Raw genomic sequence first — 26580 nt, 5'->3', positions numbered from 1 at the left:
TCCCTACACTGCACAACATTTTTTCCTAGTTTTGTAATGGAAGACATGTACTGCTCCTTATGCAGTGTCCCCACAGAGCATTTTTTTCCACTTAACTCAGACAGATAAAGAATCAGTGAATAACACATTGTTTCTGCATTATCATCAAAGATACCTGTGAAAATAGTACTCAGGAGATTTGTGATTAGCACGACATTTTGCAAAGCAGAAACTGTATTTTGTCACCAAAAAATAAGCATGCATTTAAATACTAAGTATAGAAATATTTGTGTTCACAAATTAAGTGAGAACATGGACAAACTAGTATTCTGATACGCAATTATCTCTTTTTAGCTGTTGGTGGTATAAATGTCTTTTATATCAACCAGTCTGCTGATCATATTCTCATACCTTTTCTATTAAAAGAGCTTACTGTTTGTGTACAGCTTGAAATGGATGTTACACCATTACACATGGAGGCAAATTTTATATTGCATGCGAACTGAGGATGGCAACTGGAAATGAACCCTGTTGCAAGAGCATTTTCTCTTTAAGCATGCAAGTATTTCAAAATTATCTCCAAAGCCCAGGTATATGATTCACCATTTGCATATTCCAAACAGAAAAGCACTTTAAAAAATGTTATGTATGCAGTAAACTCATACCTGCACCATAGCAATTTCATTGGTGACGAGGCCATAGCGAATAACGATGTTACACTCTTTGATGTCTAGGCCTTCCTCAGCTACAGTAGTAGCAATAAGTAAATTTACATTTCCACCTCGGAATTTATCAATAACTTCCCTTTGCTCATTCTGTAAATTAAAAAAAATCAGTATATTAACTTTCAGTGTCAGTTTCTGTCATCAGTTTCTTCTAATTAGAAATTCCTAGGTTTAAGGAATTATAGTCCAATCATTTCAGAGTGGAGTGCCAAATATCAAGTGGCTTCAACAATTGCATTTAAGCATCTTTCAAGATCACAAACAAGGAGTTCCTTTTGAATTTAATAGGTGTTCAGCACCTTTTTTGAGGTAGGAGGGAGCAGAAGCCAATCTTTTTAAGGTAACTGAGCTTAGAACTTTATAGCGCATTTCATAGGCGCTAGGAGTTTTGATAATGTAGTTGTTCTATCATTTCCAACTTCTTTAAGTAGTTATTCAGAGGTTCTGGATTTCTACCACTTCAGTAATTTCAGCTTAAAGTACAGACTTGGCAGCACTTCCAAGTCAAGTTCCAAAGCACTTAAAAATCCCCATAATAAATGGGGACCATAATTTTGGTGATCTGGGGAGCACCAAAAAGCACAGCAATGATACACTTAAAAAATAAAGCATCCAAAACACGGCCTTCTGAATTAGCTGGATATTTCAAACAAGTTTGAGCAGAGGGATAGAAACTTCCTATTTGCTATATTCAGTTTTAAAATGTAGAGGTTACTGTTTTGTTTGTGCAATGTGGTGCATAGATTAAATACCAAATTTTCATAGAAAACAGGCAACTTTTTGATAGGACAATTCCCAACTTTTTTTTGAAACTGAGAGCAGCTGAAGGAAATGGACTCTGCCCAGCAGTAAACCACACCATTTTTGCTTAAATGCTGACGCGGCAATTTTATGGGGAGTAAAAAGCAGAATAGAAGAGAGGTTTTAGGATACTGAAGTACTTTTTTTTGAAAATGCTTAATTTGGATGTATAAATCATCAGAGAAACATTGTGTATGAAGTCAAAACAATGGTACGAGACAGACTGTTGAGTGATCAATTGTGAAATTTTCATTGTGAATTTTGGCAAATTCTCTTTCAATGATTAGGCATCAGTGTGAAGCATGCATATAAATTGGTATAAGTAGGTTAAGCAATGATATCAGAAAAAGACAGGCATAATCAACATTGTAATTTCATTTTTCAATTCAGCAACTAAAATATAATTTTAATTACTGTTGTCCCGATAAGTATAAACTCATTTAACTATTGCATTTTTGCTATTGCCATTTTGTTCACTTTTTGTTCCTATGCCTCACTACAACTTGTGTCCCTTTTGACTAAATACTCCTCTAGGAAATGGCTGCCTGTTACTCCTACTGCTATAGAATCCAAAACCAAAAAAGCTTGTTTCTTGTGGAAATAAAATTATTCTGACATTGTTATTCACCCACCCTGCAGCTTATGAAGGTAAGTTGCTGGCAGGTATGAAACCAGAACTCTGGGCTCTAAACTTCAGTCTGTTGTTCTAGTACTAAAACAAGCTGTTTTCTCAAATCATGTACAAGATTTTAATGCTGTAGTGCATAATTCTGTACCTGAGTCATGGGTTTAATTTCACTGTTATGTCCAGCACCGATAAGATAATGGGCCTTAATTCCCACTTCTTCAAATTTTGGGTTATCCTTAATCCATTGGAATAGAGCAAAGGCACTTAGCCGAGTCTTTGTGAAAATAATTCCTCTAGGTTCCTCAGTCTTCGTGAACTCCTCCATTAAAGTGTTTCGCAACTGTATTAGCTTCTCATTTTCATATTCTGGCTTTCTAGCCAACTCTTTCAGCTGTTTCTTTTTTGCTTTAAAAATAGCAGATGTAAGTTAAGAAAAAGTAATCATGTAAAATAACAACTCTAGGGAAAAAAAAAGCAAAGAGCAGCTTTCTATGTAATTCTCCTAGCGTGGCTAATTCACATCCAGTTTGAAGAGCTATGGCATACCAATTATTTTTCAAGTGAGTTTACATTCATTAAAAACATACTATCAATCAAAATAAATCACCATTAATTTTTTAACATACATTTTGCCTATATTTCATGGTGAGAATAAACAAAAGAAAAAATCTCTGTCTACACACCAGAAGTAGTACAGAGTTGAGTGCACTGTATTAAAGAGCTAAATCACAGCTTGTAATATTTGCAAAACAGTTTCAAAATAACAGAAAAAGTCTTACAAGGAGAAACAGATTAATATGCACAGCCCTCAGAGCTGATAATGTTTTTATAAATTTAGACATAAATTGCCCTTGGGACATTCATTAAAGTAGGAATCCTCACTAGAAACGTGCAATGTAACAGACACCAGGATGGGTGCATTTTTATCAGTATTGCAGCTTTTAAAGACATTTCAATACACTCAGTGAAATGTTAAATGAATGACTCTTCCACAGGCACTACTGACCGTGACCAGGGAGGATTCCTCACGTGTTTTAATTTTTTAAAAAACTTCTAATATTTAAAAGACTACATCCTTGTCAGATGATCATGCAAACACAATAATAACACTTTAAGGTGGGGGCCTTGTGTGTTAAGATATTACAGTCACTCTGATGTCATCACCCCATGCAGATTATTGCAGTGCACCTTGTCCAATACAATGGTAGTCAATGTATCACAAACTACTACACCACTTAGGCAGTAGCTTTCTGACTACAGTCTTATTCATATTTTAAAATGTAATCAAACATATACAAATACATACAAAAAGAAGGTAGATGTAACAAACTCCCTCAATTTTCCCCCTCAGTTAAACCTACACTAAGGGCTGCAGGGAGTTTATCACCCAAAAATGAACTCTGCTCTTAAAAGTTGGAAAGAGAAATTTTAGATTGTCTTCCATTACTCCTGGCACCTTCAGTGGTAAAACAAATTGGAATATAATTTATTTTTCAGTATCAGGTTCTTTGAACTTCATTTACCTGTGGAAATGAAAGCAATCTAGACAACTCAGTTTCATTTTTCAGTTAGTTTAACTTTTTGGTTCTCAGCAACAGCTCAATACTGAAATTCTAAATAAGGGGGCATAAAGACAGGTATGAAGAGTCATTAAAAAACACGATGACATTATCTAACATAATCTATTTTTCTAAAAGTTTTTTTAACATTTCCTGAATTTCTTAGCGATGGCATTCTAAATTTGTAGTTGATAGGACACATGAAGTTGGGATACATGCTACAGTAAAATCTATTTTCTTTTGCACCACCCAGGAGCCATAGGCAATGGGAGCAAACTTGTCTACCTCCTCTCATTGTAAAGGCAGTAAGGGAAAAAAAGAGGCAAAAAAGAGTAGTGTGTCAAGGACTGGATGAATCCTAGTTCCAAGGTGAATGATCTGAAAAAACGGCAAACTTTGGTCTTTGCAATTTAATCCTCTGTTTAATTCTCTCACTAATTGCTCTTTACCTGAAACTTACTCAGGGTCATCACTCCCATCTCTTAGTATATAGACAAACAAACTTTGGTAGAAAGGATTGGGTAAAAACCCATCATTTCATTACTTTTGTATTCCATTTGCTTAACTTTTTGTCCCTCAAGACTGTCTACTAGAATACACATTCTATATACCCATCAGAGTGTCCTCAGGGACACTTCATTGGAGAAAAGCAGAGAACTTTTGCTGACAGTAAGTTTTTACTTACTATCAGCAAAAAGAAAGTGCCCTTGGGCCAAAGCTGAAGAACACTATGATGTTGTTTAATATACTCCATGCTGTATGAACTGGGACATCCGGATACTGTCATAATAAACAACACGGCAATCTCTAGGATGTGATCATTAATGGCCCATGCAAATCATGTTAGTGCATAATCTATGGATTTCAAATATTAAATATCAATGTATTTCAAACTTACAATGAAATAAATTTATTAGAAATTCATCTGTTTCATCCTGTTTTGATACTGCTGGTTCATCATCATCATCACTCCTTACTGTCTTCTTACTTTTCTCCTCCTTATAAAAGTTACTTAGGTGATTGTACGCATCCACCATTCGGATGGTATCATTTATCTGGAGAGCATCATTGTATTTCTTCAAGTGTTCTGCACAGACACGTTCCTTGCGTTTTTCTTCTTTTGCAGCTAAAAGTGAACAAAAAATACAAAACCATGCCTGTGTATAGAATGACCCAAATAAATCCAAAGCTGGGATATTTTTGCTATTCAGTTACCTCTTCTCTCTTCTCTAATCACCCACTGTTCATATGGCTGAGTTCCAAACTCAGATTTTGGATGGAGCTGGCAATAGTTTTGAATGTCTGTCATGATCTTAGTAATTCTCTCTCTAAATGGATCCTAGAAATAAATTGATTACCAAAGTAAGCAAGCATCTTCTGGCAACAAAAACATTGGCTAGTACCACACTGAGTAATTTTTTAAAACATTAAACCTTAAATTAAAAAACAAGTAAGGTTGCTAAGTGCATTTAGAGTTATGGAAATAAATAGTTCAGAACATTACAAAAAATCACACTGTGAAATAACATTTTTTTTAGTGAATATAATCTCACCCCAATACAAACATTTCAACTATGGTTCAGAAGGTCTTTTGACCAGATACCTCAAAAATATAACTCAAATAAGTAAAACTTTAGTTCTATTCGACTTTACTGATACTTTTCCATAGAGAGGAAAGCAGCAAATAAATACACACATATTCAAATTAGCACTAAGGATCACAATAAATCTACAGAAAAAGAGCATTAGCCAAAAGTTTTTGATACCATTACAACACACTTTTAAAGACCAATATAACTTTAACACTAATTTATTTGAAAAAACCATACCCTTCTTTTGTCATCTGCAATCACAGTCTTCTTATACGGTTCCTTCACCTGATTCTTCAGTTGGGAGGCATGCTCTTCAACAGTCATGATTCTACATGCATCAAGATTGGCACAAATCTGGGAGAAAACATTTAATGAGTTATTCCACATGAAAACTGAATTAATGCAACAGAGCTTTTCATTTAGATATTGGGTTTTATATAACTTTATTTTCTTCCTACAAAAATTGGATACAGACACTATCAGTATAAGAAAGGCCAAGTCTTTGAAAAGCATTTGAGATAAACTGAACAAGTTACTTTTTATGCCAGAAGTGATCCTTGCACACAGGAAAAAACTTGTAGATCAGGGTGGAAAACAGGTATTTTGAAAAGGAAAATATACCATCAATACTTTGGAAGAGTAGATTTTGGAGCACAAAACAAATAAACAAAAACAATGGTGAAATACAAAAAAGGAAAATAAATGTTAAGGAGTAATTATAAAAGTAAGAGCTGGTTGTAAGAGTAGAAAATAATTTGAAATTATCTTTCTTGGAACAGGAAAAGATAGAGAAAATTTCTGTGCTAACTACATGACTGAACGGGTCTTTTCGGCTTTTGATCTCTTCTGAGAAGAAAATACGTACATTTCTGTCACTAAGTCTAAAGTAATAAGGGGAAACCTTAAAATTTTTATGAGCAGAGAAAACGGGAAAGGAAGTCTGGCAGGCAACCTTTTTAATGTCTTCAGCAGTAGCTATCTATTTGAGCTTGCTTATTTGGATTACATTTCTTTAGATACAAAACCCAGCATCCTATCATTAAGATTTCAGAGCTGATGAAAAAGCAATTCTCCGCTTTTTCCATTGCCAGAAAGTTTTTGTCTCAAAATACCTCGCAATTCTGTCTACTTCAATACAACATAAAAGCTTCTTGCAGGTGTCACCTATTCAATATCGCATTTTCTTGTGCAATTTCACATTCTCTTGTGCAAAAGCTTGAGAAGTAGGCCCATAACCTCATGAGGTTCATGAGGTTATGAACCTCATGAGGTTCAACAAGGCCAAGTGCAGAGTCCTGCACCTTGTCAGGGCAACCCCTGGTATCAATACAGGCTGGGGGATGAAAGGATTGAGAGCAGCCTTGCCGAGAAGGACTTGGGGGTACTGGTGGATGAAAAGCTGGACGTGAGCTAACAATGTACGCTCGCAGCCCAGAACGCCAACCGTATCCTGGGCTGCATCAAAAGAAGCGTGGCCAGCAGGTCGAGGGAGGTGATTCTGCCCCTCTACTCTGCTCTGGTGAGACCCCACCTGGAGTACTGCGTCCAGCTCTGGAGCCCTCAGCACAAGAAAGTCATACACCCGTTGGAGCGGGTCCAGAGAAGGGCCGTGAAAATGATCAGGGGGATGGAACGCCTCTCCTATGAAGAAAGGCTGAGAGAGTTGGGGTTTTTCAGCCTGGAGAAGAGAAGGCTTCGGGGAGACCTTATTGCAGCCTTTCAGTACTTATAAGAAAGATGGGAACAAACTTTTTAGCAGGGCCTGTTGCGACAGGACAAGGGGTAATGGTTTTAAACTAAAAGAGGGTAGATTTGGACTAGATATAAGGAAGAATTTTTTTATGATGAGGGTGGCGAAACACTGGAACAGGTTGCGCAGAGAGGTGGCAGATGCCCCATCCCTGGAAACATTCAAGGTCAGGTTGGACGAGGCTCTGAGCAACCTGATCTAGCTGAAGATGTCCCTGCCCATGGCAGGGGGGTTGGACTAGATGACCTTTAGAGGTCCTTTCCAATCCAAACTATTCTATGATTCTATGATTCTATGAATTTGCGAGTCAGGAGTTTTCACTGGAGTACTGGGCTAAATTCTACTTCTGTATTACTAATGTAAATCCACTGAATTTCAAGTAAAATAGAGCTTAAGTATAGAATTTAACCAATTATCTCCAGTCAGGTGTCTATCCAACTACACAATAATCCCCTCTCAATGAGTAACTGTAACTGCTGTAAAGAAAAACACTTGTATGCTACCTGTATATCACAAGTGGTTTCTATTCAACTTTGATTTTTACTTTCTTGGATCCACACAAAAGCCCAGCTTAGTCACTCTAGAAATACAGATATAAAATACTGTGATCTCTCTAGGATTTAGGAATACACAGTAAATTCTAATCCATGAATGGAAAAATGAGATTTTTATTAATTATAAAATCTCACTATTTTGTGGATTTCTTTCCTCTGATCTTGAGGATTTTTTTCAAGTGAGGCAATCTTTTTACTTCCCTTTTCAGTAACCCTACTTCCCTGTAAAGAAACCTTTATTTTTACATGGATTTTCATTAATTTGTAGTGGGTCAATTTGCTGAATGGCTGTGAGCTGAACTCCCATGTCCACATGAAAAAAATAAATCAGATTATATATTTGGAGCCTAACAATGACTTTAAAAGTTTTGCAATAGACAATACCCCTTTGACAGTTTGCAAGCATGATGGCTATTTACTTTCAGAATATGTTCTTCTGCTTTTGAGTAGGATGTTGCACCTCCTACACCAGGTGAGGCTGTAAGTCCCAGAATCTGAGGCTGTGGGATCAGTGGTTTGTTTTCTTTTGCCAGCTTCCTGTTCTTCATCTTTTCTTTTAAGTAACGTCGCATTATATTGTTGTAGACACCTTCCTTTTGAGTGTGATGACACTCATCAATAATGATAAGTGAAAAATCTGGAAAAAAAAAAAAAAGACACCTAAAATGATTACTTTTCTTTCAAATGTAGAATTTGTGTGACTAAATCTTCTTACAGGTAAGGTCACTGTTGAAGAGAACCCGTCAGTCTGTTTGAGCCCTAACGTATTAGGAAATTTGTAGTGCTGGAGGAAGGCATGGATGGAAGCTGTATATATTTAATGGACTTTGGAATCTTTGCTGCAGTCCTGATGTGTCAAGTAGTTTTACATTTCATGTAATGTAAAAAGCTTTTCTGTTTTTGCAAACCAATCTGATAGTATAAAGAATTTCAGAGAGAGATTTTTAATAACCAGTGGTAAGGACGTATCATAGTTTAACTCAATCCTATCTTTTATATCCATAACTGTACCTTGCAAACTACATACTGTTTGTTTATAAGATACACAATGTTAGAAGCCTTTCAGACATTCTAGAAAGGCCTGTCCTGATCAAAATATGCTTCCATTTTATAGCAACAGAGATTTCTTCCCTATTCCTGTCCAATTAAAAGATTTATATTACTTTATGGATGTGTCATTGGAAAAAACAAACAGATGGTGGGAGCACTACCAATCACCTCTCTTTTGTAGCTGAGGAAACTGATGAAGATTCAGACAGGTATTATGTGCTTTTTAGTCAGATCACATTTACATGCAACAAGTAAAGTACTATACGATAAGGAAAAATAAGATTATTTTTTGTTTGTTTTAAATTTCTCACAAACATAGAAAACATCTCTCTAATCTATTTGCATATGCAGCCAGTGACATATATTTCAAGGTTGTGATTTGAAAGACTCATGAACATTTCCCTATTTCTCTAACAGCACTTTTTAGTCAGATCACATTTACATGCAACAAGTAAAGTACTATACGATAAGGAAAAATAAGATTATTTTTTGTTTGTTTTAAATTTCTCACAAACATAGAAAACATCTCTCTAATCTATTTGCATATGCAGCCAGTGACATATATTTCAAGGTTGTGATTTGAAAGACTCATGAACATTTCCCTATTTCTCTAACAGCAAAACTGGTTTATGGAGCTCCCACTCTTTCTCCCTAGCTGGCCAATAACTCTCTAGTTCGACATTGTTTCCTACAATTTGACAAATGTTTGTAGAAATGGCTGTAAGCAGATCACGGAAATGATCAGGGTTAAACTCTTTGGTTTTTCTTTCTTTTTTTTTTTAAATCCAGACAATTTCCATGGCCTTGTTTACACATTAGTGTGCTCAAATTGTTGCATTGCTACAAATGCGTTTGCAACAACTAGTAGCAGAAGTTGGAAACTAACAGAGAGCTAGAACATTCTAAGTTGGCCATTCTGCTGGAGAAAATATCATGTAACTTTGTCTTTGAAGAACCTAAAGAAAGGTGGAGACTGAACAAGGGAAATTTTATTTGAAGGCTAAACCAAAGACTACCTCTAGGAAAGCAAACTAGTGTTCCACGTCACTGGAGAAATCTGATTGCCTTCACTCAAGTGGTTCAGGAAGCCAGTCTGGACTGGAGTGATGTGGTTTCAAACCTAAGTTTCTATTTATTTCTAAGATTTCTCCATATTGCAAGACTTCAGAAGCAGTGCTGACAGTTTCTCAGTTATTTTGCCAACATGAAATTACTCCCTTTGATTTTGACCATCATCTCTGTAAGGCATATTCCTATCATTACTTAGGAAGAAGCTAACCCACCAGAAGAGATGTGCTTCTACTAAGGAAGTGATACACAGTGACTTCAGCCCTTGGTAAAGAGGGTAAACATTTGGTAAAATGTAATAAAGACAGTACCCTCCATTTCACTGAGGCTGGAATTCCATGTTACCTGTAATGCAGACCTCTGTGGAAACAGATGAGAAAAGTACGAACAGAAATTAGGAATAAAATACTTATAACTAATTAGGATGGTTTATATAGGCTGCGAGTTAACCAAGTCATAGCCATAAAAATGGAGCTGACTGTTCAGGCTTGCTTGGCTTTGGTTCAGCTGAACTTACTAGCACAGGTGTAACAGCAAGGAAATGCAGCCCTGTTTGCAGGGCCACCTCCGTTCTGGAAAAAATATAGCTCCTTATGAAGGAAACTTTGCAAGGTGTGAAACCCATTCAAAAAACCATTTCATTACACAAGCTGGTTGGGACTCAGCCCAATTCTAATCAGGTCAGCAATTCCTGTAGAAATGTTCAGGTGCCTCTGTACAGCATTCCCAAATGATTCTGATTTGGGAAGGTTTATTAACTTAGGTGCAGTGGGAAGGAAATAAGTATAAGAAAATCTCTGGTACTCTGTCCACGTTAATAAAAAGGCATTCTGAAGGAGGGGAGGCAATTCTGAGGTATCCAAGTGGCTCTGCAGGAGGTCGTTTGGATCAAGCAGTACTCTAGTCAGCACTAGGCACTGATAGACATAGACTGATCCCTCAGGTTTCTCTGCTGTCTCTGTAACACCCAGGCAAGTACTTCTTTTATCTCAGATCCACTGTTTTGAATATCATAGCTCTCCCCTCAGCTACATTCTGCCCCATCTGAAAAAGAGTTGACTGCATGCAGATAGAGGGAGAAGTTAACATCTCACAGAGGAGGGTCACTGCAGCCCAAATCCTGGAGCTGAAGTCATGGGCTGTTCCATTATTTGTACGTCACTGGCAGATACCATTTCCTTTCTGTCCTCCCATAGATACCTGCCACTTTAGTATTCTGGGCAAACAATTTTACTTCATCTCCTCATGTATCTTTTGTATCGTCTTCAACTTCCTTCATCTGTTGTAGGAGACCATTATATCTGCCAACCTCAGAGAGATACAGTTATAAGTAACCGTATCTCTGTACGTTAGCAAAATGGTAAGAGTTTAAAGAATACAACTTTTATAACATATTGGCTTTTATCTTGTGTTCCATTGTATTTCTCAAACTACCAACTACATTTGAGTTTTTATAATTTTTTTCTCATCCTGTTTATGGCTTCTATGTGATATAACTCAATGCTCTTCCAGGCTTGGAAAGTGGAACCAGTACGGCTACATTTGCATGAAGTTGTTCTTGAGCAAGATAAAATAGGAAGCGTAACAAATACTTAGTACAAATGAACTGTAAGAGTCTAATTTGGCTTGAAAAAATGCCATGCTCATTAACTAAGATCTGGTTTTGACTCTCAGCTTGCATTTATAAAACCAGTCAACTGAAAAAACATTAACTACTGAATGTGGCACATTTTTACTCTGCAATTTTCCAGAATAGAGACATACTTTTAGCCCTTCTGTAAAAATTTCAGAATTAAAAACTTGCCTGATAAGTGGACACCTTCTTCATCTTCTTCGGCTGCATTTAACAGTGAATTCTCAAGGATCTGTGCTGTACTGATGATGACATCATTTCTTCTGACAACTTCAGGAAATGAGATTTTCAGCTGAGAATCACCACTTAAACCAATAACCTGATACCAACGCTTCAGGAATGGATTAAACTCCTTTCGTAAATGTTGTTCTACCAACGGTACCTGAATAAAAGTTTCCAAAGAAGCATACATAGGATTAAAAATTCATGCCTGTTAGCCAGAAATGTTGTTAGGTGAATGTACACTTCACGCAAAATATACTTTTTTAAAAAAGCAAATATCCCCTTATTCACTGCAGGGTAGGGTTAAAAAAAACCCCACCAAATGCAAAAAACAAAACCAAGCACTAAAAATCCCCAAACCAACCTCTCCCCTCCAACTGCTCCTACCAAAGCTTTTTGTCCCAAGAACTTTGACTTAACTGTGCCTTAGAAAGAACGAACAAACCATGCATGCTCTGGTTCTTTAATTGAGTTTATAATGTGCTATCAATTTTATTCTTATAGGAGGATATGGATATCTTTTATTCTTTTAATAAAATTCTTAAATGTATTTCTGTATTTTAATATTACAATAGAAGATTACTTTATATTACATGTGCTAAATTTAACTGTAAAAATTACAGCAATTATGAGAAAATCTGACAGAATATTCTTTAACTACTGTGAGACTCATTAAGTGGCCTTCATTACCAAATCCAAACACAGAATGTGAAAAATATTTTTATTTTTTAAATTATGATTTAATTCTATTCATTCTAACATGAAACTGCACTTTTTCCAATAATGTGGTTATTAGGGCACATCTAAATTTGCACTTGCACTGGGATAAACTAAAATCATTCACGCTTGCACCATGAAGATGGTGCAATGGAGATGACAGTCTAGCCGTATGCCTTTAAACATAGCTACATCAGGAGAAGCTGAGAAATGTGTTTATATTCATTTTACAAGTTCTACATCAACAGTGCATGAGGTTTGAAAAATACTATTTTTTAAAAAATGGACCACATACCTTATTAACAAGTACTATAACTTTTCCAGGCTCTGATGCTCTTTTCTTCTTATCCAGGTGATCTTTGGTAATGTAAACAGCCACTCTGGTTTTACCACTGCCTGTAGGGAGACATATTATAATATTCTCCCCATTCAATGCTGGCTTTGCAACTTCCATCTGGTAATCTCTCAGGATCAGATCTGGCTCAGGTGAAGCTCTGCTCTCCACTTCATCTTCATCTAAGGGTACAAAGAAATATAAGTATCAAACAGGAGGCACAGAACATTTATCAGAATATTGAACAAATGTCAAAGGGAAAAATATTAATTTACTATCAATCAGAAACATCTTCTGAATAAATAGAAACAGGGCATATTAGCATAGGCAATGCTGCTCTGTGGACCTGTGCAACTCTGCATCAGAACTGCTTACATCCAGTCACCAATCAGGGTAGGTGGAATAAGGCACAGTATGTCTTTACCCATCTATGTTGACATGACTATTATTATGTATGAATTCAAATGATACAGTTCAGTAGCACTGAAGGGACCAAAGGTTGTGTTCAGAGCTGCAGTATTTATAATCTAGCCAATCTTAATGTGACGTTCTCTTTCATCAGAACTGAAATTTATTTCGTTGCAAGTGAGCTACCTTTCTAAATACTTCCCAGAGGATGAAAAAAAGGATGGAGCCATAGAAAGAAAAAGAGATAGGGACCACTTAAAAAATGATGAAGGGAGTTATAAAGTATAAAGATCACATAGATAAAAAAATTCAATTGTCTGTACAAGATAGCGCTAACTGCAGAATGTATCACACGTATTCATGGTAGACTGCGCTGCTTCCAGACTGACTCATATATAATGCAATCGAGCTGTTCACTAAAAAGCCATATACATTTGCCACCTGAAGGCCAAAACCTTCCATCTATCATATAAAATGCAATGGCAGAGAGTTCAGATCTATGTCTCACAGGTGAAACAAACAACGTTCAAAAGTTGAAAGTGGAAAAATGCTACTGCATTATGTCAGGCAGTACGAAAAGCCTATCAAGTCTCTTGAGTTTACATCTATTTAGGAAGTCAGAAGTTATATATATTAATATCAGAAGGATTTATTTCAATGGAGTTTTGGAGTTTTTTTTTTTTTTCCTATAGATATGTTTAAATCACCTTCCAAGCATTAACTGTCCTCAGTGAAGAAAAGGCACAAATTCATTCTGCTAGACTACAAATGAGGGGAAAAAACCCTATAGTTTTATTTCCTGATGATATCATTAAATGAAGAATCATGAGGATTTTATTATCACTGATACATTACACACAAAATAAGTGTATTTTTCTAGTATCCCTGATTCCATTAAATAAAATTAAACTAACAAAAAGTAATGAAGCTTGATAAAATACTGCTGATGGAAACATCCGAGTGCCATTCTTAAGTGTTTTTTGCTTGTTTTGCCTTTTAGTGTGAGTGCAGTACTACCTGGAACACAGGGAAATTCACACCAGAGAGTACTTGCTGTTACTTATCTGACTTCTACTACTCTCTTTTGAGGAAGAACGTTGTTTGCTTTCTGGTTGACTAAAAGCAATAGTTGAATCATATTGAAACTAGCACTTTATCACCCATCTGTTTGGTTAAATTTCAGTTCCTTAACATCCTCAATTAACTGTCCAGGCCTAAAAAATATTTAACTTAGCTCTCTCCTAGCTTCCTCAGCCCCTGTTTAGATAAAGGCTAATACAGGAATCTTTTCACAGGATATGATTTCATTAAAGAATTTTCATCGTGCACAGTATAACTTTAGGGAAGTTGTCTGCCTTTGTACAAGGCTCATATGAATTGCTGCTCTAGGCTAAAAGCAGCATGATAATTATTCTTCTATTGTCCTAATTCCACCATTTTTCTTAAATGTAAAATGACCCTTGCACAGAAAACTGTGACTAAATCCACATGATTCTTTGCATTAAAATCCAAATCATGTCCGTGCATTAAGACACTATCCAAACATCTCTGTTAATACAACAGTCTTCCTGCAAAATTTCAAATTATAAAATCCATAAATATCACAAAGTCCATCTGTATCTGCTTAGCTTTTTTGCTCTCACTGAGTTTACTAGGCATGATTAAAAAGCATGAATGTTTTTTAAAACATTTTAACTAGTTGTTTTTAAAGTCCACATGTAAATAGAGCATATAGCAAGTAAACATTGGAAAAAAAATCTATTCACATAACTGTAGTGATTTATTTTTTTCTGCTGGACTACTGGACATAGCCAATGCCCAATTTACTTAATGGGAAATATTTCAGGAATCTTAAAGGATCAGGTTATACATATATATGTTCTGCCACATACCAGTAGCCTGTATCAGCCTAACCAACTGATACAGCATAACTGTCCACAGAACGGAGAAGTTTCTGTGCCCAGACATTTCATGTGACACAATGAGGAAAAAAATACAATGTGACTGATGAGTCACGTCAGTTGATGCAGAAGTGCAAAATATATTCTTCAGAGTTAGCAATACATAGACTAAAATCCCAGCTATAAGGTAGCAATTTAGGTCTGAGATATCCTGAATTTTCCGTGTACTTACAAAATACAGGGATTCTAATATTTAAAAAGCTTGAAACTATTTTAAAAGCATTTACAGTAAACACTTTGCAGGCATATGATATATAACATTTACATTCACTTTACTGATCTAATACTAGTTTTATTAGGCAGAGCTGACCTGAAAGGTACCCAGATTGTTTCTAGCCCTTGCACAAGACACAGTCCCAGCACAAACTTTATAAAGGCTAGATTCCAAAAGGTAACTGGTTCCTCTTGAATTCTGTGTAGGCAAACACAGGCTGTTCAACATGGTGGACAGCTGCAAATTTGTTCTGAGGTCTAAGACTAAAAAAAAAGAAGAAAAAAAATTGGGATGTCTTTTACAACAGCAGTGTTTAATTGGGCTCAGAGTATATACATAGCAAGTTCATATCTGTCTGCAAAGTATTATGTAAACACAGTCCAATATTTAGTTTAAAACTATATTTAGAACTTGCACATATGTTTAAATGTGAGATTTGCAAAGGTCTTCAGATAGTAACCTCCATTGATTTGGTTGCTTCTACAAATAGGGCTACTAAATTACTTAGGTCCAAAGTGGACCTTCATTACTGTTCTGCAGGTATCCTGGAAATGCTTCTCCTCACTCTTAGATGCCTCTAAAGCATGCCCTATTCCGTCTCGCTTACCCTGTGCAGGGGCCAGGCACAATCTAGCTCCTCTCTGAGAGCAAAGGAAGCACATATATGTGGCAGCATTATGAATATCTCTACAGGCGACTGCACTGGATGACTTCTGGAAGTCCCTTCCAGCCTATGTGATTCTATCATTCTGCATCACTGACCATTTTTTATGATGACAATGTTTAGAGACTATTCAGACGATTGCAGTAAATCAACTCTTTTGGGACTGGGACTTAAGTCCAGACCCATAAAAATGGGATCAGTTTTCCAACAAAATAAGAGGACGTCTAGCATCTAAATACCGTGAACTAGAGTTCGCAGTGGAAGCCTTCCACTGATTTTTGTTCTAGCCCATTCACAGATTGCTTACCCTCCAGAGCTTATTTTGGAACTACTAAATAACAGAAGGGAAACATACCTGAATCACTGGTTGTGCAGCTCTGTCCCAGCGTTTCATTCAAGTTACTGACACTTCCATCTCCTATGGAGACATCTAATTCTAAATGAAAAACACAAACAAATGTAGTATAGTATATTTGCTATACAAATATAAATAGCAAAGGCATATTGTTTGCTCCCTCCCCAAGTTGTTAAAATAGGCTAGACAAATGTCTGGCAAGGATGGCTGAGATAAATTTCCTTTATTAAACTTTTTCTCAGGTAAAGAAAAAATCTGTGAACAATATAATTCATTTTCTTATGGAAGAAAATATGGAGTGGAAGATGAAAATCCAAAACATAGCAGAAGTAAGGCAATGTAGGTCATGATTTATTGTTGTCAGGCATCTATGTTCTGTTTGCTTGAAAGCAAGGGTCCAGACATGACCGCCTGCATGATCCCCTCTAGTCCTATTTTACTGTATCTTTTCAGAGGGGTGAAGAGCCGAAAAAAAAGAAAGAAAAACATGTTGGTCTACTGGATACACAGCGCTGCTGGCAAACTGAAGACATTCTCTTTTACTCCCTGTAAGCCATGTGAATTATATCTGTAGTAGAAGAAAATCAAAACCAGACCTGTGATTTTTTTTTTAAAAAAGCGTTTCTTCATGTAACATGAAAAAAGAAAACCATAGTTCCCAGGTAAATAAAACAGAGAGGAATTATTAAATCTTCCAAACTGTTTGCAAGTAAAAGCTGAGACCGACGATACACCCAATAGAAGACTTGGACACTGCCACAGAAATCTAGCAAGTAGATATTCTAATGTTAAGCTCTCCCTCTGCTGGGCAGTCAATGTATTACACTGACTTTTTTTCAATCACAAGTGTAATTTACATAGCTAGATTTTCCAAAACTCAGTCCTTTTAATATCTAGAGATACACAGTTATTCTGGAAAAGCTCTGTTCTGCTGCAAACAGTTCTTCTGCAAACAGCCTCACCCTGCACTGTCCGCTTACCTGCAGCACTCTGCAACTGAACTCATAGTGTGCATAAGAAATCAGTCAGAATAATAGCATTAACCTATGTTTTACTTCATTAGCTAGTGAACTTGTGTCCTGTCAAGTTTTGCTTAATTCTCTCGTAAACTTGTGTCCTATCAAGTTTTTCCATAGTTTCTTCCAGTGAATATCCCATTATGGTCCATATCCATATTGTTCCCAACTTACTGTCCCCAACAAATAATTCATAAAGCAAAACAGATGCTGTGAATGAGAGTTTAGAACTGAATGGAAGTTATAGTGCCTTAGAATGGTACTCCTGAAATACACAATACAAAATCTTGGTAAGTGAGGTGGAAATTAAACCTAGTCTGCGTTCAGTAAAAATATGAAGCTTTGACTTTCCTTTATGCAAATATTGCTCTCCTTGAAAGGTGAATGAATAACAGAAACAAAACTGCTATTTCACAGAACAAGTATAATACAGACAACTGAAACGAAGCTACCTTAGCTACCACTAGGAGTCAGGTATTTAAGTCTTTATTTTTAGTTTTTCTAACATAACCATGAAAAGTGATGCAAACATCTGTCTTGCTGTCCTACAGTTTTCATAATTTACTCCATACAGACCTCAGAATCTGATCCAACTATGAATCACCACCATCTGCAGGAAGTGTTATGATGGGCAACAGCATTAAAGACTTTAAGCACCTAAATTAAAAGCCTAGTCTCCTAGAAATCAATGCAATCAACAGAAAGGCACTTAAAAATATATTCACAGCAGAAGCCTGATTTATATAAAATTTCCCTATTATTATATAATAGCATGCATTTAATATCACATTAAAAGACAGCATAGTCCTGAAAAAAGAAGAAAACCTCACCAGTTATTATCCACGTTCAAAGACCTACAACAAGCTATTAAGTAGCATTAGTGGGAATTCCAACTATGAAGATGACACTGCTACCTCTCGTTTTCACTTTCTAGGAACCCATGTGGATAGGAAAGAGAGGACAAAATTAAAATTCTATGTATCTATTTCATGTGGTCTCCCATCTAAAATGACCTACTGAAAGACGTATATGCAGCGGAGAATATGCATTCACAAAGTATTTTGTACGTAATTATCTGAATTACAATGTGCACCATGCATTGCAAAATAATCTCTCAACAGAAAATGTCAGTGGTGAAGTGAAATGCAAAATACTCACCTTCCAAATGAAAGGTGAATAGAATAATGTTCTCCTTTTTCAACTGTGGCAACTTTCTTGAATTATTTTAAAATAAAACTAAAAAAAACAGTAAGCCTTTCCAAAACAATGAAGATAAGAGTTGATATTCGGACAGCTGTTTTCACCACTTTCACTAGTCTTCCCTTACAGTGCTACTTGCACATCGTAATGCAGCATATTCCACAGAAATATTTTCAGTCACTTTGCACTGACTAATAAGTAAGTATAAAGACAATGGAATGCAACGGAAAAAAAATAATGGATCTACACAGCATTAATGAAAAAAGTCTTTTTTTCCTGTCCTGTGCTACATTATGTCATAGAATAAGTTTCAAACATTGGGAAATATAAAAAGGCTATTAAAATTGGTCCTACTTCCAAATTAATGGACAGTTTTTCTAATCTGAAGCATTAAGGGACATTTTGTGAGACATTATTGAAATCTGCAGTTAATTACAGTGTAATTATTTGTTCCAATCAACTTTTTTTTAACGAAACAGGCCTTGAAAACCAGAGCTGCTATTTATTTAAATTGTTTTTTATACAGGTAACTGTAGCCTTAATCCAAGTGTTTCACTTCTGACCTTGCAAACTTACTGCTTTTGTGTTGTTTTTTGTGTCTGCAGTTTCTTATCTCTGTTTTTGCATACAAATTTTCTCTCATTTTCTCTTAGGCTAAATGATCTATTTCTGCTTTGTCTTTATGGCCTTACTGCCCTCATACCTTTGACACCTCCTGACTCCCTCTGTCTCAGCTACTCCAATAAAAGGGTCAGAGGAGGCTTTAGATACAATGCAAATTGCAGTGACTTGAAAAAGCTTCTTTCTCCTTGAAATTTGTCCCTCTCAATACATGAAGGAATGGTGGGAGTGTATTGCAAAACTGACAACACTTTACAGCATCAAATTGCAAATTAGGTGGGTTCCCAGCCTACTTGGAAGTAGAATGTGGGCTTCAGTTGTATTTTCAGCTGCCTGGTCTAAAAATACAGTCTTCTGAGATCATGAGAAAGGATGGAAATGGAGAAAGACTTGAGTGCAGTTTAGTCTGTGTGTACAAGTGCCTAGAGATCAAAGCTTACTGCATTTCAAGATGGCTGAATGTGAGCCAGTTCCTCTACAGCCATCTTCATGCAGCATGGTCTCCTGGCAGTCCTTGCTACTGGTTTAGTTAACTCAAAAGTGCACATTTACAGTGAATCTGTCAATTGTCCCCACTTATACTACTTTGGTTCATATCACAGATCTGGTTTGGATCACAAGAAATGAACTCCTGTCAGCTGAAACCAAATGAGATATGTTCCAGCCCCTTGCAGTCATACAGTCCACCAGACTGAAGTCAATCTGAACCACACTGCCAGAATTCATGTAGTGTGTACATCCTTAGCACCGTTTCACTGAACAGATACGCTCAACTGCACAAAGCGCTAATACCCACTGCCTATTAATTTCAGTACTGTTCAGTGCTGAGGAGACCACAGTTTTTAGGCTAGAATTAGCTTGTGGCAGGCTAGTTAATAGCTAATAGATCTAGTAATAGATCTAGTTATCTGTAACCCTCAACCTGACAAGAGTCAGGTAAAAGATCAGGCTAACAGTAATGAAAACCTACCTTCAGTGAGGCTACAATTAAGAGCCTTAGCCTTGCCCTAAAAGAATCTAACTACGAGTGAGCATAACTCAGTCTGATCCATTCTGAATCATCATTAAACATTTGACACCTCTTCTTTATACAGCCAAATGATGTTCTAATCCAGGAAAACCAAGTTGGTATTTTTGCTGTAGTTAATAATTCACTACTTGCTACAAAACATTGTGATATGCTGTTAATATCATGCTAAATGAGAAATAGGCTACTACTGTTGCACACTGAAAGGCTGCAATTTTCAGAGCCAATTTTTTTTTTTATTTATTCATGTTTGATAAAAAAAGAGCAGCCTTAGCTGTCTTACTCCTTTGGTTGAGTAAGCCCACTAAAATAATTTCAGGCAGAATTTATCTCAGTTGTAACTATTGTTTGAGCTCCATCTGAACTTGTAACACATATGAATGGTTCCTTAATCATACAGCATATGTTTGAATCATTGGTTCCTTGCTATGGCTGGGGATTGTTGCTGGTAATTGCTGTTGCTCATAATCAACTCCCAAGGCACGTTTTTAAAAGTGGATCCATATGAACAACAGGCCACAACAATTTCTAAAAATTTGTACTAAAAATGTACTTCTGAGCATGTGATGTGACAGTGGTTGTTTGATGTTCTGTAAATATAAATCCTTAAAATAAACAGAAAAATTACTTGTTGGACAGCACTAAAGGACTAAATGTTTTCCAATAGAGAAGTAGCAGCCTTCTAGAAAGAAGTACTTAATTCAGCTGCAGTTATAGTGGTATAGAAACATTCCTCTTGATTTAAACTTTGTCAACAATGAGAGGAGTTGTCAATGTAAACCTAATGTTTTCACTGGATAGTATAAACCTACCATGAATAGGTCTGAAATAAAGTATTCATTTAATAATATTAATATTTTTAATTAACAATATTAAATATGTTTGAAAATGACTAATTTCTTCACACAGTAAATTAAAAAATAATAATACAAAGTTGTTAAAAGTGCTATTTAAGAAGAAAGGAAGATCACTAATGTTGCTCAATTATAAGAAAATCAAGCAGCCCATAGTAGATAAAACATAATCACTACAACCAGGATACAGAAAATGTCTATGTGAAGGCTGAATATAGTGTGCTACAGAATTTTTGGCCATGTCCTCCTAAGCCATTCTGTACTGGGCTAGCAAATTGGTTTCTGAACCAGCTCTTACCTTTCAGATTAATTAGTTCAAGTATGTCAACATATTCTTGTCCTAGAGCAACTCTTTGAACTGAACAAATTTGCAGATCTGACTCTTAAAAGTACTACTGCTGTTAATTCATAGGAAGAAATGGAATTTACTGCTTCCAAAAAATCAAGATTCACTTTTTCCATTCATTCCCTTCACCTCTACAGTACCATATATTCCTGAATTTTTGAGCAAGACAGGAGCTAATGCACCAAGACCATTCTCTCAGTTACTTGCAATTACTAAAGTTTAACTGGTACCAGCACAAAATACCAGTGAGTGGACATACCTGAAACTACAGAATTCTTTCCAATAGATGCTTCCAATACACTATTCTCACTGCTGAAACTATCATTCACATTTTCTTGCTGTTTCAAATCCTCCACTATGGCATATCCTGGTTGGCTTGTAACTTCTGTTTCTTCGTTTGTACTGTTCTTCATCCCATTTTGTCTATTCTCTGTTCCTAGAAAATAAATAGAAATTCCATGGCACTATAAAACATTTAATTTCTTTTAGTGTGGAGCACACAAAACATAGAACTAACCTGTATTCATCATGCACATAACGGCATAACATATGGTCTTGGTCTTAAATTAAACATTATAGTTTGGAATTTTGATGTTTTTATAAATATTTATTACAAAAGTTGTTCTGTGGTGTATGACTGCACAGACCCTCATATATACATGTACAGAATCCTTTATTGTTACAATAATATCTCCTTTATCATAACAGGGCAGTCCCACTGTCTCTCTCACTATCTCTCTTCCTCCTCATCACCCCATTCGTCTCTCTTATATACTAAGAAAAAACAGTCTCTCTTCCTTCTGGCAACAATCCACATGACTGCTCACAATTCCCTTCAGCTGTTTCAGCTCTTGAATCAGGTGGGGCTCATTAGGCCACCTCTTCTGCTTTATTCAATTCTTCTTTAGCTTCCACATTTGCCACCCCAGGGTGACTGCAAGCAGCATCCCAGGCATATGTGCGCGCCTGCTAGTTCTCAGCGCACAGGCTGAAGTCCCACCCCATCCTGGCCGAAACTCCCGACTCCACAATTCCTCTTCACAGACTCCACAATTCTTCTCCGCATTGTTCATCATAAATCTCAAATATTTGCAGTCACCATAAAGATCTGAAAATTGAATTTCTGGACTAGACCACACTTCCTACCTTCTCAATTCCATTGGTCCTGTAAGGTCATAAACGGATGTACCTTACAGCAGGACTTCAAAACTTGCCCATAAAACAGAAAGCCTGAGAGAGCTTTCACAAAATGTTTTCGCGCCTTCCACTTCTTTGTCTTATTTCAAATACGGAAATAATTTCTCTTTGACTTCTCTGTTCTTTAATTTTTATTAGACTTATATAGAACTAGGCATGCTCTAAAGGCAAAAAATGCTGTTCAGTAAATTATAAACATTTTTAGCAAAAACTGTGTAAGACTGCATTCCAGGGTTTTCCAGTTTTGGAACTCAATTACTCTGCAATTAGAAATTAAATGTAAAGAAATTAGTAGATTTAATTTATGTCAAGATTTATTTTTTATAAAGTTCTCAATTTCTATGTGTAGGTGTCTGCTAATAGCAATGTATTTTACTGTAGCAAATCATTGGGGACCAATCTGGAGTGACAAAATGTAGCACCACTCTTCTTCCAAGGTACCCAATGAACCTGTTCTTAGTGTTTCCTGTTTATGACCTTGTATCAGTGGATGCTACAGCAATCATACACTTTACATATCTACACACATACAGGACTGTGTACATGGAAAATTTCTTATCCTCTGGTAAAAGCAACACAGTTTATGCTTTACGTATTTATCTGTACAGTTTCTTTTAGGGCCTGCATTGCCCAAGATTACTGAGAAACTGTGGAATAAATGCATTCATTCAGTATTGCATCAAACAACTGAATTAAACTTAAGTTTTACCCTACGTGGTCCGCACTGAAAATTCAGAAGTGCAAAGTTTGAAAAGAATTGAAAATAAAAATATGAAAAGAATTTAAATAATTTGCATATTTGCTAAATATTTATTACTTTGTTTACCGTACTGATAGCAAAGTAACGAAGACAAGAATTTAAGCCCGACAAAGCTGCAACACAAAATGAAAATTAGGACCACAGTAGCTGCTGAGCTATTCCCAACATCTGACTTTCACTGAGAACTGTCTTCTGAGGCTCTAACTTGGTGGTCTTGTCCTGCAGACTGGAACACTCAACCACCTTTGAACTGCATGCTCAAATATGGCAGCTGCTTATCTGCGTCTGGCAGAAGACAGGTTGATTCCTGTCCTCAACTGGAAGAGACACCTTCATGCCCCTCTTATCCCGATCTTAATGCATTGTCCCATATGCAGCAACTGAAAGTACAGAGACATAGTTCTCGTGAGCTCCTCAAGCAAGAAGGCTGAAGCTGCTAAATGGGAGATCTGTTAAAAAACTTTAGTCTCAAAAATCTTATAAAACATATGTGGAGCCCAATAAAAAATGAGGGATAGAGTATTTGGGGGCTGCTTCCTTTTTCATATTTTAGAATCCAGGGGAGCAGTGGGATAATTTTACAGTATCACTGTACGGGAATAAAAAGTAATAGCCAAAACCCTATAGCTCTTTTAGTTTAATTTCTGTAAATAATCTCTTTACTAGTTTATTCTATTATTTATAGTAAATTTTATACAGTGTCTTGAGACTTATGAATGTCTTATCCCCAAGAAGACATACCGCAGTGTACTTTAAAATGCTGCATATATTTATAAACCATTCTATAAAGGAAACACTGATCCTTGTGTTGAAGGAGAAATCCAGAAAAGGTTTGTTTTGTTTGTTCAAATTAATCCTCAGAATATTTTTTATGAATGATTATAAAAACATCACATTGAAAACCAATGGGTTATAAAAGGTAAGGATTCAGTTTAATTACAACTACATACATATTATTGTATTTCTAATATTGCTTAATAAGGAATTTTAGTGTTTAAGAATCTATTGAATAAGCTGTTAAATAACTTGATTTTGAAATCCCTGGACAAGTGAAAGCATTTGTCTCAGTGTCACAGTGAAATCAATATAGCGAGAACCCTGCATTGTTTCCTAAGTAACAGTATAAAAGAGATATTAAAAAAACACACATTAGTACTAGTGAAATAAGATTATTACCTCCTGTATTTCCGCTTAAATCATCTGCAAGGCCTCCATGTTGGGTTTCACGCAGAGCAATCAAAAAAGTAGAGAACCAATCTTTCTTCTGCACTATTCTGCTCAATAGCTCCCTTGCACCATCTCTGTTCCCACGATTGTCAGTAACAGTGTGGATCTGGTGAAAATAAAAATAACCAACCCAATCCTGAGACAGACTTTGGAAATGGTTCAGGGGAGTTAGTAAGAATAGTATAGGTACAAAAGCATTTCCCTGTCATCATTAAAACATACTTAAAGATATAAAGTGGGCCTACCACTCATCAGAAGAGACTTACTGCAGTTTTGTCCAACCTCATGTTTATCCCATATGGTTTCGGGTAGGATATATAAAAGTTATGAGACCTGAAATTTAATTGGAGAGACTGGAAGTACTGGACAATGGTTATAATAATAACCACTATATAATTATTATTATTGTGGAACAATAACTGGTGTTCACACTGGTTTAGAGAATAGCCAACCTTGATTAAGAAGTGATGTCATACAGTTTACCAGAGCTCAGATTTAATCTGTAACATGACCTCATACATAAAATGGAACATTTCCCTTCTTCAACTCTGGCTTAAACATCTCAATTCCCACTTAAAAATACAATAGCTAAGCCTCTAGAAAGTGGCTATTGCCCTCAAAGAAGCTATGGAAAAGTGTCCAAGGCTGTCATGTGCAGAACTTGACATGTGATCATATGAGGAACAAAATGACCTTCCCAAAAGTAAAGCAGTCCAAGACAGGTGTTTAGTCCTCAAGGGCAATCTTCTCAAGGCTCGAGAATCACCCATCCTGATATGCAAGAAAATGGGCAGGCATAGCAGTGGGAACCTCTGACTGATATTGAACACTCAAAGGAAGTGCATGGGAAGTGGGAGTAGGAAGAGGTAAACAAAAAGGAATATAGAAGTGCATTAAGAAAGCCTAGGCATTGTTGGAGTTGAAACCGGCAGGATTGTGAACGGTAATGAAGGGCTTAATGGAAACACCAGCAGCAAAAAGATGACCCGGGGGAACATGTGGACCCATTACCAGGGAATGGAGCCGGTAACCTCTTAAAAGGCCCCTGCCTCTGCCTACTGTGTTACCATGCTCGTCTCCCCTTCCCTCAGGGTGCAGCTGGCCCTTACTGCTACCTGACAGTCACCAGACAAAATTACGAATGAGACTGTCATTTAACTGAGATGGAGCATCAAACTACCTAAAAAGTGGATATGAAAGCTCAGAGTGCAAATATGATGTAGTTCCACCCTTAGTTTACCAGTTTTCCCTTCATTGCTATGGCAAGTATTATTTTAATTTCTTCTTCTAATACTGTTTCAGCGTATCCATTTTTTCGGGTTCCAAGTAAGTTTCACACTAGTCCAGGCAAGTCATTCTTAGCCAAATGGAGTAAACACTGGCAAATGTTTTCATCAAGGTTAACACTTGCTCTTTCTTGTCAGACTGGTATTTCTGCTCAGCTTCACTGTCTAGTATGATATTCCTTAGTGAACCTATGGCAAAAAAGGGGAGGGAAGGTCTTCCTTTATTTTAACTCAAGTATTCTCTAGGACTTTACGGCTATCACTACTTCCTGGTATGGTGCAGCAGCCAGAAGACACTTAATGATCTTCTGAGCCTAAGGTTGTGGCAAAATGATAAATAACAGTAAAGCTGGCCATATTCCTTGCACTTAGACACTGGCTTAGTCTAACTCTCTGTTCATGGCATTTTTCTTTCCCTGGTTCTTAGCTGGCATCCCACCTGTTGGCTCACTGCCAGCAGTCTTCACTGGCTTACTTGGAGCACCATTTCTCTTCTCCCCCAGGTTTGGGTACTCCCCTTTCATTTTTGCACTTACAAGGCCATTTCTAGTTGTGGCTTCCTATCTGCCCCACAGCTCTTGGGGGTGGCCAGTGTCTGTGGCACTGCCTGGTGCCCGGCCTGGCAGGCGGGCCACTTACCTGATCCAGGTCCTCGTCCTGGAAGATGCCCATCTGCAGGCACTTCTCGGCCACCTGCATGGTCTGCATTTTATCCACCAGTGTGCTGTGGAGCAGCTGCACCAAGTGCACGCAGAGGTCGTGGTCGGCCTCCTCGGCCGGCGAGGGCAGCTGGCTGAGGCTGGGGTTCATGTAGCAGGTAGCCAGGCTGCAG

The 26580-nt window shown here is 36.8% G+C and overlaps 1 protein-coding gene across 1 annotated transcript in view; it reads right to left on the bottom strand.

The window, feature by feature from the left end:
• Positions 1-26573, bottom strand: part of IFIH1 (interferon induced with helicase C domain 1) — a 29871-nt gene extending 3298 nt beyond the window's left edge. Inside the window, exons 1-12 of the mRNA XM_009579166.1 lie at positions 26388-26573; positions 24412-24568; positions 21538-21714; positions 16215-16295; positions 12574-12794; positions 11511-11721; positions 8008-8225; positions 5522-5638; positions 4908-5031; positions 4591-4818; positions 2282-2538; positions 645-794 (exon numbers count right to left, since the gene is read on the bottom strand). Of these exons, the coding sequence (XP_009577461.1) occupies positions 645-794; positions 2282-2538; positions 4591-4818; positions 4908-5031; positions 5522-5638; positions 8008-8225; positions 11511-11721; positions 12574-12794; positions 16215-16295; positions 21538-21714; positions 24412-24568; positions 26388-26558 (2112 nt within the window). The 5' untranslated portion in view covers positions 26559-26573. The remainder of the gene's footprint in view (positions 1-644; positions 795-2281; positions 2539-4590; positions 4819-4907; positions 5032-5521; positions 5639-8007; positions 8226-11510; positions 11722-12573; positions 12795-16214; positions 16296-21537; positions 21715-24411; positions 24569-26387) is intronic.
• Positions 26574-26580: the final 7 nt, after the last annotated feature.

Source organism: Fulmarus glacialis, unplaced genomic scaffold, assembly GCF_000690835.1.
Source record: "Fulmarus glacialis isolate BGI_N327 unplaced genomic scaffold, ASM69083v1 scaffold5136, whole genome shotgun sequence".
NCBI lineage: Eukaryota > Metazoa > Chordata > Aves > Procellariiformes > Procellariidae > Fulmarus > Fulmarus glacialis.
The sequence above is the reverse complement of the archived record's forward strand: the minus strand, read 5'-3'. Positions and strand labels throughout refer to the sequence as shown.